We start from the raw sequence: 13,865 nt of genomic DNA, 5'->3' as shown, positions 1-13,865 counted from the left end.
GGCTACCCCTGATGGAGGCCTGACTGCTGTCAGCCACAAGGGGAGCCACATCCAAAAGGCCAAGGATTTCCCTGGCAAGGTCCATCCGATCATCCTCAGCCTCCCCCCTCATCCTCCTCCCCCTCAACCTCCTCATGAGGCGAGTTGTGGCCACTCCCCTGCCCTGGGGACTCCTGCCTTTCTTGGGGCTCTTCAGCAACCTGTTGTCCAGGGGATGGAGCAGACTGGCCTGATGGCCCAGCAACCTCCTGGCCATCTGTGGATGACACAAAACATACACAGGTTGGAGGATCCACACACTTGGCACATATTCCCTCCCCCCCCCACACATGCTACTCGCCAGATAGAAAAAAAAAACCTACCTGTCCTCACGGCCTCATCGGAGTCAAAGCCAGGCAGGCCCACCACTTGCTGGCTGTGGAAGCACTGGGCCACTGCACGCTCCTCCTCAGTCCACCTGAAGGTGCAAGGTGGGCCCCTGGCATGGGCATTTATCTTGGCCAGCTTGTCACGGACCAGGCTCCTCAGATCATTGATCTTCTTTGCGATTCCACTGGTGGTCCTCGTCTCCCCCCCCCCCCCCGCATTGATCTCATCAGTAATCTGCTGAAGGATCGCCCTCTTCCTGGCCGGGGGGATGTCCCGGCTCTCAGGGCCATGCAAATATCGCCCATATCGGGTGATCGCCCTAGCAAGGATTTGCTTCTCATGCACCGAGAAGTTGAGCTTTCTCCTCTTTGGTGCCATATCACCACACAGCACTCAGCACCAAACAAACACAAAAATCAGACAGAACAAACAGACACAAAAAGACACAGAACAAACAAACACAAAAAGACACAGAACAAACAAACACAAAAATCAGACAGCAAAAACCAGACACCAAAATCAAACCGCAAAAACAGACAGCTAATACAAATTCAAAAAAACACACAGAAAAAACAAACACCTACTACAATATCCTACTTCAATAAATCTTTACTCTAACACTACTACACTAACAAACAAACAGCCACAGACAACAGAACAAAAGCACCTCGCTTTCAGGAAGGGGAACACAGGCATGTACTTTTGCAATGGAAGGGCGTTTGTCTGGAGCTATTTATACACAGGGCGTATCTCACTAAGTATGCTTGGCCTATTTCCTATCTCACTGATTGCGCCTGGCCGAGTTCTGAGCATGCCCAGTGAGGTGCATATTCATGCGCGCATGCGCAGTACGGCTGGCCCTTCATTTGCATGGGGTCACGGCTCATTTCAATGGATCACGCCCACTTCCTTCCCACTTTCAATTACCCCGCCTTACGCCTCGGAATTTACGTTACGCTGGCGCAAATTTGGGCGCAAATACTCTGTGGATACGGCACTTACGTCACAAAATTAAGCCGCCGTAACGTAAATGACATGCGTTACGACGAACTAAATATGCGCCGCTCTACGTGAATCTGGCCCTAAGAGTACATATAAGCATCTTGAAGTTTGTACTTTCAGTGTCGGTGGAAGGAATAGTGTCCCACTGTTGGTGTCGAAAGGAGGAATAGTGCACTACTGTTGGTGCCGGAGGAAGGAATAGTGCACTATTGTTGGTGCCAGAAGAAGGAATAGTGCACTACTGTTGGTTCCAGAAGGAAGAATAGTGCACTACTGTTGGTGACGGAAGGAGGAATAGTGCCCCACTATTGGTGTCAGTGGCAGAAAAAATGCCTCAAGGGCTGTATAAAGGCAAGCAAAGAGCTGAATACCCCCAGGCCCCAGTTTGCAGACCACTGATCTAAAGCTATCTCTATAAGCCAAAAAAAAGCATTTTTCCAATGCCATCACCAATGCCCTAAACCGCCCTCGTGAACTCTTCAAGCTGGTCACCCAGACCATGAATCCAGTCTGTCTTGAAGCCCCCAATTCTGATACCCAAGAATTTTGCAATGAGTTATCGGATTACTTCGTTAACAAAATTGAAGAAATTCGTAAAATCATTCAGCAAAACAGTACCCCCTTCAACCCCGCTCTCAATCATTCGCCCAATATGAACATAAATTCACCACAATCAACAAAGTTCACTCTTAAACCCATCCCCATCGAGGCCACTAAAAATATCATCGTCAATCTGCGAAACAGCACAGCGCCTAATGATATCATCCCCACTAAACTGCTGAAGGAATGTGCCGATATCCTGGCACCACCTATCACACAGCTTATAAACCAGTCCTTCAAGGAAGGCATAGTGCCCTCCCAATTGAAGCAGGGCATAATCAAACCCATCTTAAAGAAACCCACCCTCGACCCCAAAGACCCAAAACACCGGCGTCCCATAACAGGCCTAAATGTCCTCTCCAAGGTAATGGAGAAAGTTGTGGTACAACAGCTGCAACAGCATCTAGATACCCATAATTTGCTCGATCCTTTTCAATCGGGTTTCTGTCCCGGTCACGGGACAGAAACAGCACTGCTCAAAACATGGGATGATGTTCTCGAGGCAGCAGACGAAGGAGAATCTTGTCTTCTGGTACTGTTGGACCTAAGTGCAGCTTTTGACACGGTAGACCACAAACTACTACTGACTCGGCTAGCTGAAGTAGCCAGAGTTGCAGAATGTGATCTACCATGGTTCTCTTCCTTTTTGGAAAACCGATCACAAATAGTGAAATTGGGACCTTTCACTTCTGAAAAACGCACAGTGTCATGTGGAGTCCCTCAAGGATCCCTGTATCGGCGCTGCTGTTCAATATCTATCTCCGCCCTCTCTTTGAAATCATCAGTAGCCAAAAGCTACTTTACCACTCTTATGCAGATGACACACAACTGTACTTTCGCATCTGCAACAAAAAGGATCATCATCTCGGTTTAGAGAAATCCCTACTACGCCTACTACGCAGACTTATTCCATTTATTCCCAAAGAGGACATAGTAGTCGTGGTGGGAACAATTGTCAACTCCAGACTGGACTATGCAAATGCCCTCTATCTTGGACTCCCAAAGTACCAAATCACTCGTCTGCTTTTAAAGCACTCTGATGCATAAGTGCATTCAGGGAAATGCCCTCCAATATCTATGCGAAAAACTAAAAGCTCACAACTCCAATCGCGTTCTGCGATCCACCAATCAAAATCTACTCCAAATACCCAAAGCCAGATACAAGTCCAAGGGGGAACGAAGATTTGCGCTCCAGGGCCCCAGACTATGGAACGCTTTACCAACCAGCATTCGGTTGGAGGAGAATCACTTGACCTTTAGGAGAAAGATCAAAACCCATCTCTTTTGAGTTCAAAGGAGAAATGGACAAACGAGTGCCCAGAGGCGATTTAGTTCGCATGTGCAGCGCTATATACGTTTTTCACTCACTCACTATAAATAACTATATATACACCTGGGTATATGTGCACAATTCCGCCAGGACTCTTGTTGGGCCCTTTGCATTGGATTATTGTATATTGTACTATAGTTACATAGTTAGTCAGGTTGAAAAAAGACATAAGTCCATCTAGTTCAACCATAAAAAAAATATATATATATCGTACAATCCCATATACCCAATTCTATACCCACAGTTGATCCGGAGGAAGGCAAAAAACCCCAGCAGAGCATGATCCAATTTGCTACAGTATGGGAAAAAGCTCCTTCCTGATCCCCCACGAGGCAATCGGATCCCTGGATCAACTTTACCTATAAATGTTAGTACCCAGTTACAAGCAGTGTCTGCCATCAGCATAAGCGCAATATATGCTTTTTGCCAAGGATCCTCATGTTGGAGGTCTATGATATACGTGTATCACGATAGCGCAAGGCATTCATGATACATCTCTTAACTTGCTGAAAACGATCTAACATCCTCATATACCTCACGTGCTGTATCTGGCTTCCACCGGGATAGCTGCGGGTTGCGCCTGGTCGCTGTTGGTGTGTAACAGGCACTCCTCTGCACCGTAGTGTGTTCCACGCTGGAACGCATAAGGCGCCCGCGTGATGATATCATCTCCCGGCACCGCGTGCATTCCAGCCTGGAACGTGGAAGTGCGACGCTGCAGATCACCGCTGATTGCTGGGCACCTGCCTCTCACCTATAAAGAGAGCGGTGTGCAGAATGGATTGATGCTACCCTCCGTATTGGCATTACTGGGGACCCCCCTAAGATATCCCCCACCAGCAGACCCTGCACTGCAGAATCCCTAGGCTGCTGCAATACCTGCTTACTGGAGAAGACAGATCCTTTACAAACTCTGCGTCCCCTGGATAACTATTTGGAAGCCGATTACGGTGCTCAGGCTGTAATCGGAAAGCCTATCAGAGCCGCTGGCTCTGATAGACACTTCCAAAGCCAACCAGCTGGCGTTATTCAGATGGCCGGCGCTCACCAGGGGGCCAGCCATCTGAATAGTGGGCACCAGCGACAATTGCATGAATCTATGTATAGTTTTTCAGTAGCGGTGCAGGAGCGAGAGGGGGCGGCGCTCCTGCACCCTCTAGTGATGCACCGCCACTGATGCACATGGTCGGAAATTTCCGACCAAAAGCTCACATTGGACTTTTCTTGTAGGAATAAGGCTTCACAGGCCTTGACCATCAAGTAGGAACCATTCTTTTCATAATGTTCATCCTTTTTGCCCGCCGCCCATCCCCCCCCCTTCAATGGAGAAGCGAGTTTTCGATAGTTAAGATACATAGTTTCTGATCGTAAATTATTAATCGCATCGCTTTTATCACCATGCAATCTCATTATCCAATCAATCAAAATACAATCATCTTCATGAACAAAGCATCTCAATGCTACTGACTGATGAAAAATGATTAATATTATTCTGCCCTGGCCGATTGACTCAGTTTGATATAATCCGATCGAAATGGAGTCTAAATGAGAAGTGAAGGTACTGTTTAGCTTTTCATTTGTTTGAAAATTCTATTGTTTTCATCAAATCACATATTGATCGTATAAAAAATCTGAAGCATGTATGGACACCATACAGCGGGGATCAAAAGTTTGGGCACCCCAGGTTAAAATTTGTATTAATGTGCATAACGAAGCCAAGGAAAAATGGAAAAATCTCCAAAAGGGCATCAAATTACAGATAAGACATTCTTATGTCAAAAAAAGTTAGATTTTATTTCCATCATTTACACTTTCAAGATTACAGAAAACAAAAAAAATGGCGTCTGCAAAAGTTTGGGCACCCTGCAGAGTTAATATCTTGTACTGCCCCCTTTGGCAAGTATCACAGCTTGTAAACGCTTTTTGTAGCCAGCCAAGAGTCTTTCAATTCTTGTTTGAGGTATCTTTGCCCATTCTTCCTTACAAAAGTCTTCCAGTTCTTTGAGATTTTCGGGCTGTCTGTCACGCACTGCTCTTTTAAGGTCTAGATTGTGAAGGCCATGGCAAAACCTTCAGTTTACGCCTCTTGATGTAATCCCCCGTGGACTTTGAGGTGTGTTTAGGATCATTATCCATTTGTAAAAGCCATCCTCTCTTTAACTTCAGCTTTTTCACAGATGGCATCAAGTTACCATCCTGAATTTGCTGAAATTTTATTGAATCCATTTTTCCTTCTACTCGTGAAATGTTCCCTGTGCCACTGGCTGCAATACAACCCCAAAGCATGATTGATCCACCCCCATGCTTAACAGTTGGACAGAGTTACTTTTCATTAAATTCTGTGCCCTTACTTCTCCAAACGTACCTTTGCTTAATCCGGCCAAAAAGTTCTATTTTAACCTCATCGGTCCACAGAACTTGTTTCCAAAATGCTTCAGGCTTTGCAAAGTTCAAACGCTGATTTTTGTGGTGAGGACGTAGAAGAGGTTTTCTTCCGACGACTCTTCCATGAAGACCATATTTGTACAAGTATCTCTTTATAGTGGAATAGTGTACCACAACTCCAGTGTCTGCCAGATCTTTCTGGAGGGATCGTGCAGTCAAATATGGGTTTGAAATTGCTTTTCTCACAATCCTGCGAGCTGTTCTGTCTGATATTTTTCTTGGTCGTCCAGATCTTGCTTTAACTTCCACTGTTCCTGATGACTGCCATTTCTTAATTACATTCCGAACAGAGGATATTGACATCTGAAAACACTTTGCTATCTTCTTATATCCTTCTCCAGCTTTGTGAGCGTCAACTATTTTCAGTTTCAGTTTTCTAGACAACTGCTTAGAAGAACCCATGGTGCTGATTGTTGGGGCAAGGTCAGATGAGTCTGGGCATTTAAAACCTTTGAGATTGACATCACCTGGTCTTCCCAGACGACGATTGAGAACAATCCATGACACTGGCAGGTCTCAGCTTTGCAAAGGGGGCAGTGCATGCTATAAATTCTGCAGGGTGCCCAAACTTTTGCAGACGCCATTTTTTTGTTTTCTGTAATTTTGAAAGTGTAAATATAGATAATAAAATCTAACTTTTTTTGACATATTATAAGAATGTCTAATCTGTAATTTGATGCCTTTTGGAGATTTTTCCATCTTTCCTTGGCTTCGTTATGCACATTAATACACATTTTTACCTGGGGTGCCCAAACTTTTGATCCCCACTGTAAAGAAGAGTGGCCAATTAGACTGTAACATGCATGTTCATCTTTATCTACTTCCCGTCTGCTGTACCTTGGATTGCGAGCATAATTCGTTCCAGAAACATGCTTGTAATCCAAAGCACTTGTATATCAAAACAAATTTCCCTATCAGAAATAATGGAAAATCAAATGATTCGTTCCACAACCATTTATTCATAGGTCCTTCAGTTTATAGTCAAAAAAAGATAGCAAGGTTGTGTAATCATAAAATGTCCATCCACAAATAAAAAAAGCCTCCACAAGGGGATTAGAAGCAAAATCAAGCAGGAGCTACAGAGCATAAATGAGAGGAGAGACGCATCTTATACATACACACGTTAGGAATTTCAAAATTAGAACTGAACACAGTCCCCTCCCACAGTTGTGGAATGCTGGCCGGAAGCAGTGCGGCCGCTTTATGGGGGCGCTAGACTAATTTGCCAAACAGTGTAGTGCAAGGGGACTCTTGCTGTGCTGCCCCCCTGCAAAGTGCTGCCCTAGGCCAGGGCCTTGTTGGCCTAGGCCAGGATACAGCGTTGACAAGCGTACAATTGTCAGTTAAAGCGACGCAGTGTCGTATCGCAAAAAATGGCCTAGTCTTTAAGGGGGTAAATCCATCCAGGCTGAAGTGGTTAAATTATGTCATGTTAGTTATCTATGCCCAACAATACCTTTTATATTTTACCCCAAAAATTGGGTATTATATTGTGTGCACTTAAACTCATTAGTCTATTTATTCCTGAAAACTGGCATTTGGTAAACCGCTGCTCAAATATTGTGCAACTAAAAAATTTAAACAACAACTATATCAATCTCCAGGGCCTCTGCTTAAAATTATATAATATATATATATATATATATATATATATATATATATATATAATGTTTGGGGGTTCTAAGTAATTTTCTTGCAAAAAAAAGCAAATTTTTACATGTATGAGAGAGAAATATCAGAATTGGCCCAGACTGGAGGTGGTTAAGCTGATCACACGCTATTCAATCTGTTTGAACAGGCTACATTAAATTTGCCAACAACTGAATAGTGAAAATGTCTTAATAACAGGACATACTGTATTTGTTAGTAAATCTATAGGTGGCCCTACACAGTGCGATAAAACTGAAATCTCAATGTCCAAATTGACATAACAACTGAATGTGACATTGATTGAGCAAGACAAAAATGGCATGGCCGAGTGAAGAGTGACAGTGTTCATGAACTCAAGTCGATCCATTGTAGCAGGAAAATAAATTGATCATATAGGGTCAATTGATGACGTGTTTCCAAATGATCATTTCGGTTTTATTGCACCATGTATGACCACCATAATGAAGATTGTACGATCAGATTAAAATGTATTTTCAAAGCCCCACCAGGTCTGCCAATCACATAGGGCCAGATTCACAAAGGAGATACGACGGAGTATCTCAGATACTCCGTCGTATTTCTCAGAGTATCTATGCGACTGATTCATAGAATCAGTTACGCATAGATAGCCCTAAGATCCGACAGTTGTAATTGTTTTACACTGTCGGATCTTAGGATGCAGTACCGCGGCCGCCGCTGGGGGGAGTTCGCATCGTAAACCAGCGTCGGGTATGCAAATTAGGGGTTACGGCGATCCACAACGGTTTTTCGTGTTCGCTACGTCGCTGCTAGTCTAGTTTCCCGTCGCAAAGTTAGTCGACGTTTTTGGTGCCCTAACTTTACACAGCACACGTATGTGCTGTATAAAGTATGGCCGTCGTTCCCGCGTTGAAATTTGAAACATTTTCCCTTCTTGCGTAAGACGTCCGGGAATAAGGAAGTACGCTACGCACGTTGCCGTTCGAAAAAATGACGTCACTTCGCGCAAAGCACGGCGGGAATTTCGAAACGGAGCATGCGCAGTAGGTCCGGCGCGGGAGCGCGCCTAATTTAAATGGCACACGCCCCTTTAAATTCCGCGGGCTTACGCCGGAGGCCGCCAGCGTAGGTTTTCATTGCAAGTGCTTTGTGAATCAGGCACTTGCGATGAAAACTTGCGGTGGTGTAACGTATCTACGATACGTTACGCCGCCGCAGTTCTACGTGAATCTGGCCCTCAGTGACCAGACGTGCAAATATCTATACCTAGCATACATTCGCCGATGGTGAACATGTAAAAAAAAAAAAAGCTTGTTCTTCTTTCATGTAGAAAAAAGAAACAATGGCTAACAAGTCACTGAGGTTTTCCAGCATGCTGAAATTTTCATGTGAGGAATCGCAATAGCTTTTCTCATGCTTGTGATTGCCCGATTGATCATTAAACTCTACAGTTCCCAATGATTACACAAAGCCTTAAGTTACCTGGTGACAACGCACACAGCCACCCGGGAACAGTTGACAAGAGCCATAGGTTCACTGAAAGGAAGGCAGGGACTGAAGGTGACAGTCTGGTACAATCTGGTCCCGTTCACTTGACGCTCCACTTTCTTGTCCCTGATCAGGAAACCTTCCATATCCCCCAAGGCTGACAAGTTAATGACGCCGGAGCCATCCTTCATTAGGCACTTGCAAGGGTTCACTTTCATACAGCCATAGGGGTCACCCATCACCAGTCCCATACAGAAGAGCAGAAGAACGTGTCTTACTCCCATCACTGAACATCAATATTGCAGCATTTCCCAATTTGTAGCACCTGAGTGACAAATAGTACAAGGAAGCCCAGCCCAGAGTAGCAGCACTCTGTCAGATGACTCCATGGCTGGGGGGTTGACAGCTGCTATATATATATATATATATATATATATATATATATATATATATATATATATATATATATATATATATATATATATATATATAATCTCTGTGTTTTAAATTCATTTAAATGTGACTGTAAAATAAAAAAAAATGTAAACACACCAACTGAAAACTTTACAGTCTCTTGAACTCCAACTGCATTTATCTGACAAGTCATTAAATCTTCACAAGGTGACTCTATGAAAAATACATTTGAAGAAAAGGGTTACCCCCTGGAACTAGTACAAGAGGCATTCATGTCACACATGAATCCTCTTCTGAGAGAGGAAATCACAGCTGAAGGTAACAATAACTATACAGTAATGCCCCCTGTACACACGATCAGTTCATCTGATGAAAACGGTCTGATGGATTTTTTCATCAGATATCCGATGAAGCTGACTGATGATCAGTCGTGCCTACACACCATCGGTTAAAAAAACTAGTGTGTCAGAACGCGGTGACCTAAAACACAACGACGTGCTGAGAAAAATGAAGTTCAATGCTTCCGAGCAAGCGTCGACTTGATTCTGAGCATGCATGGATTTTTAACCGATGGACGTACCCCACAGGCGATCGTTTTTTTCTATAGGTTTTTTAACCATCAGATAATTTTAAAACAAGTTCCTAGTTTTTTGACTGATGGATAAAAAACTGATGGGGCCCACACATGATCGGTTCGTCTGATGAAAATGGTCCATCAGATCGTTTTCATCAGACGAACTGATCGTGTGTACGCGGCATAAGATTTGTGTCAACCTTTAATGATAAATATAGATCAGTTTCTAAAATCATACATGTAGCAAACCCCAGAGGAACATGTTTGTTCAGTCCGTTACTCTGCATTTCAACCCCAATGAACTGTCCCAGCCCCTCTGGCACACCTAGCAATGATATTAATGGAATAACTCAGCAGGAATACACAACACATTTCTTCTTGTAGTTTACGTGAAGAAAAGTAAAATTCAGGTTAACATTAGTCAGCCAGGACCTGTGTAAGTACCCAGTCAGGAACACTATGCAAACAACAAAAGCCATAGATAACAATATGTACAGATTAAATAGACTCCCCAATAACTTTTGGTGTGTGTGGGATGCTGTGGCTTAAGGGGAACCCCAGGCCGGCCTACAATACCTCTAGTACACACCCAGTGAATTTATATCAATCCCTGTGGTGTGTCCCCTTTAAGAGCAACCGCGGTAATGTCCTGGAGGCAAAGCTTTGCGTTTTATCATCTTCACCGGCAATGTAGGAGCTCTGTGGACAATTTTTGGATGTGGTATTCTATGAAAAGCATTAAAGGTCCCTAGGCAAAGCCCCCTCACCAAATCCTGTACACAGTCAGCGGTCCTCCCCTGAGGGATCGATCGATCTTAGATGCAGGTGTGTCGCAGTGACATTCAGTACTTGAGCTGTTGCAGGGTGTCCTTTAGCATGGACAGTCTGTTCCTCTGGGCTGGAGCTGCATAAACAATCTGTTCCTCTGGGCTGGAGCTGCATGAACAAGCTGTTCCTCTGGGCTGGAGTTGCAGGCTGTGTGTCCCTTGGTAGGCCGCGATTCCACACACACATAGAATGCAGATGCTCTCCTGATGGGGTGCAGACAAAAAGAGGCTCTGGCCTAGTTCCTCTGGCTTTTTATCTCCTTCCCCACAGTCCTTTGCTGCTGTCTCTCATGATTGGCTCAGGCTCTTCCAATAGGGAGTTTACAGACAACCTCAAATAGGAAGTTTACAAACAATCAGTTCTGAATGTCTGTGTTAAGAGAGAAAGGGGGGGTTTAAAAAGCCCACGCTGCTGCAGCAGACAGGTCTCCCATCATAGATTAGATCAGTCTGGAGAAGTACCTGCTACATACAAAAACATAACATCTTATTGCTAGACCAGCGTTCAGCCCGTGTTGCCAGTAGCTCCGCAAGCAGGGCCGGTGCTACCACTAGGCAAACGAGGCAGCCGCTTGGGGTGCCCTGCTGCCTAGGGGTGCCCGGCCACTGGTGTACCTACTCTTCTCTCTGCAGCAAGCAACTAAGCCTTGGCATCAGTGCCGCCACACAGTGTCAGAGGCGCATCAGCGGCGGAGGACTGTGTCTGTGTCCCGACTCCCAAATGAATGGAAGCAAGCATACATTCATTGATGGGCACTGGTGAGGCTGCATTTAATGGGCGCTGATGAGGCTGCATTTGATGGGCGTTGCTGAGGCTGCATTTGATTGGCGCTGGTGGGGCTGCATTTGATGGGAGCCGGTGGGGCTGCATTTGATGGGAGCCGGTGAGGCTGCATTTGATGGGCGCCGGTGAGGCTGCATTTGATGGGCGCTGGTGAGGCTGCATTTGATAGGCGCTTCATTAAAATGGTGGGGTTTACATTGACAGAGATGGAACCAGGGATGGAACCAAGGGGGCGGCAAAAGTAGGATTTTGCCTAGGGCGTCAAAAATCCTTGCACTATCCCTGTCCGCAAGTAACCTTTAGAAAGGCCCGTACTATGAAAAATATTACATACATAAATACATATTAGAATGTATTTTTATAATAGGACAGGCATTTTTCAATGCAAAAAAAAAAAAGAGGATGCTTGACATGCCAATTCATCACCCATGGCAATATTAAAATTTACCACCACCAAAAGAAAAACTCTAATAAAACAGTTCATTACATGTTAAATAATAATAAACGTGCAGCGCAAATAAAGTCCTTGACTGAAGAATCAGGCCCCGTACACACGGTCGGACAAAACTGATGAGAATGGACCGAGGTTCAGTTTCATTGGTCCAAACAGACCGTGTGTATAGCCCATCGGTCTGTTTTCCTTCGGTCCAAAATTAAAAAACATGCTTCAAAACCGAACCGATGGACCGCTGCCCGATCGGTCCAAACCGATGGTTAGTACAGAAAAGCATCGGTTCAAAACCCGCGCATGCTCAGAATCAAGTCGACGCATGCTTGGAAGCATTGAACTTCGTTTTATTCAGCAGGTCGTGTGTTTGACGTCACCGCGTTCTGACCCGATCGGTTTTTGGAACGATGGTGTGTACGCACATCAGACCATCAGGCCACCTCAGCGGTGAACCGATGAAAACGGACCGTCGGACCATTCTCATCGGTTTGGAGCGACCGCATGTACAAGGCCTCTGGATAACACCCAGTGAGATAGCAAAAATCTTCGGCAAATGTGATATTCTCCACCAGTATAAGAGGTGCCTCCTTACCAGATGAGTTGGACCATATGTTTTCACAAGTGGTCAAAGACAGCTTGTTCTCACCATAGGGGAGATGGTGCAATGGAGTCCAATGCAGCAGTGAATAGTAGGTCCAATGCGGAATAAAAAATAAAAAAACACGTTCTAAGTGTTCTAACTGTATTTATTCCAGGGAAAGGTAAAAAACAGCACTTCACCATACTACAGTCAGTCTGGTATGTCTGTAGACAATCTGCCAGAAAACAACTGGCCAGTAGGCGATAGGCAAAGTAAAATAAAATAAAAACTCGGAGCAACAGCCACGAGCAGCAGCAAAAAGGACGCGGGTGACGTCACAGGAAAAAACTCCTCCCCGTCATTACATGTTCCACAGACTTTTTCATCTATGTCTTGTGGAGTCCCTGCGGTCTCTTGTACGTGGGACACACCATACGTGCTCTGCGTGCAAGAATTGGAGGCACTTATATGCATAATGACATAAAATGCTTAGAAATTTTTGTCATAGTGTCAGAAACAATGAATTAGACCGAGACAAAAGTACAGTTAAATCACGCTTGTTTAATAATAAAAGTAAATAAAACAAATGTAGTCAAAACATAGCCAAAGTTCGGTAACCAGAACAGATAGACAAGCCAGAAAGTCAGGAAGCCAGGGATCAGCGTAGTGGAACAGCAAGTAGGATCTGGAGCAAGAAGGAACGTCAGCCACGCAAGTCTTTAACAGGAATGCAGGAGATAGTCTCTGTGATGTTGACCAGGTGAAGACAGAGATCATCAGGGCTGGACAGCTTAAGTAAGCAGGACTGACGAGCAGGAAATCATCAACGGGTAAGTCACTGTGGGGAGATAGGAGCTGGCAATTAACCGACAGCTGAGCAACCAGCTCAGAAAGGGAAGGGCTGAGCCCAACCCTCCTCAACGACCCATCCCCCTCGGAGGTCCACCAGGCTTGAGGGGGAAATGTCTATGGAAATCACGGAGGAGGACTGCGGCATGTACGTCCGAGGATGAGACCCAAGAGCGTTCCTCTGGACCATACCCTTTACAATGCACCAGGTACAATAGAGATTGATTTCTCTCAGCTTCCGAAGCACACAACAGACTTTTGTGTGGTTGCTCTCTAGGGACTTAGAAAATATGAGCAAATCCTTGAGATAAACCACCACACATAGTTGCAACAAATCTCAGAGGACATCGTTGATAAATTCCTGGTAAACTGCCTTAGCGTTACAAAGGCCAAAAGGCATTACGAGGTACTCATAATGGCCTGTTCAGGTATTAAACACAGTTTTACATTTGTCGCCCTCCTTATCCTCACGAGATTGTATTTCCCTCTCAAATCAAGCTTTGTGTAAACTGTTGCTCCCTTGAGG

General features: G+C 44.7%; 1 protein-coding gene across 2 annotated transcripts in view; it reads right to left on the bottom strand.

Moving 5' to 3' along the window:
- LOC120914215 overlaps positions 1-13,865 on the bottom strand; it is a 171,994-nt gene that overhangs the window by 26,402 nt on the left and 131,727 nt on the right. Inside the window, exon 1 of one of the 2 annotated variants that reach the window (XM_040324805.1) lies at positions 8,858-9,149. The exons of the other annotated variant lie outside the window; for it this stretch is intronic. Coding sequence (XP_040180739.1) covers positions 8,858-9,147 — 290 coding nt within the window. The 5' untranslated portion in view covers positions 9,148-9,149. Of the gene's footprint in view, positions 1-8,857; positions 9,150-13,865 lie in introns of those variants that run through there. 2 annotated transcript variants of the gene reach the window in all.

The sequence above is a fragment of the Rana temporaria genome, chromosome 9 (assembly GCF_905171775.1).
Source record: "Rana temporaria chromosome 9, aRanTem1.1, whole genome shotgun sequence".
Classification (NCBI taxonomy): domain Eukaryota; kingdom Metazoa; phylum Chordata; class Amphibia; order Anura; family Ranidae; genus Rana; species Rana temporaria.
This window is presented reverse-complemented; position numbering and strand designations above follow the sequence as displayed.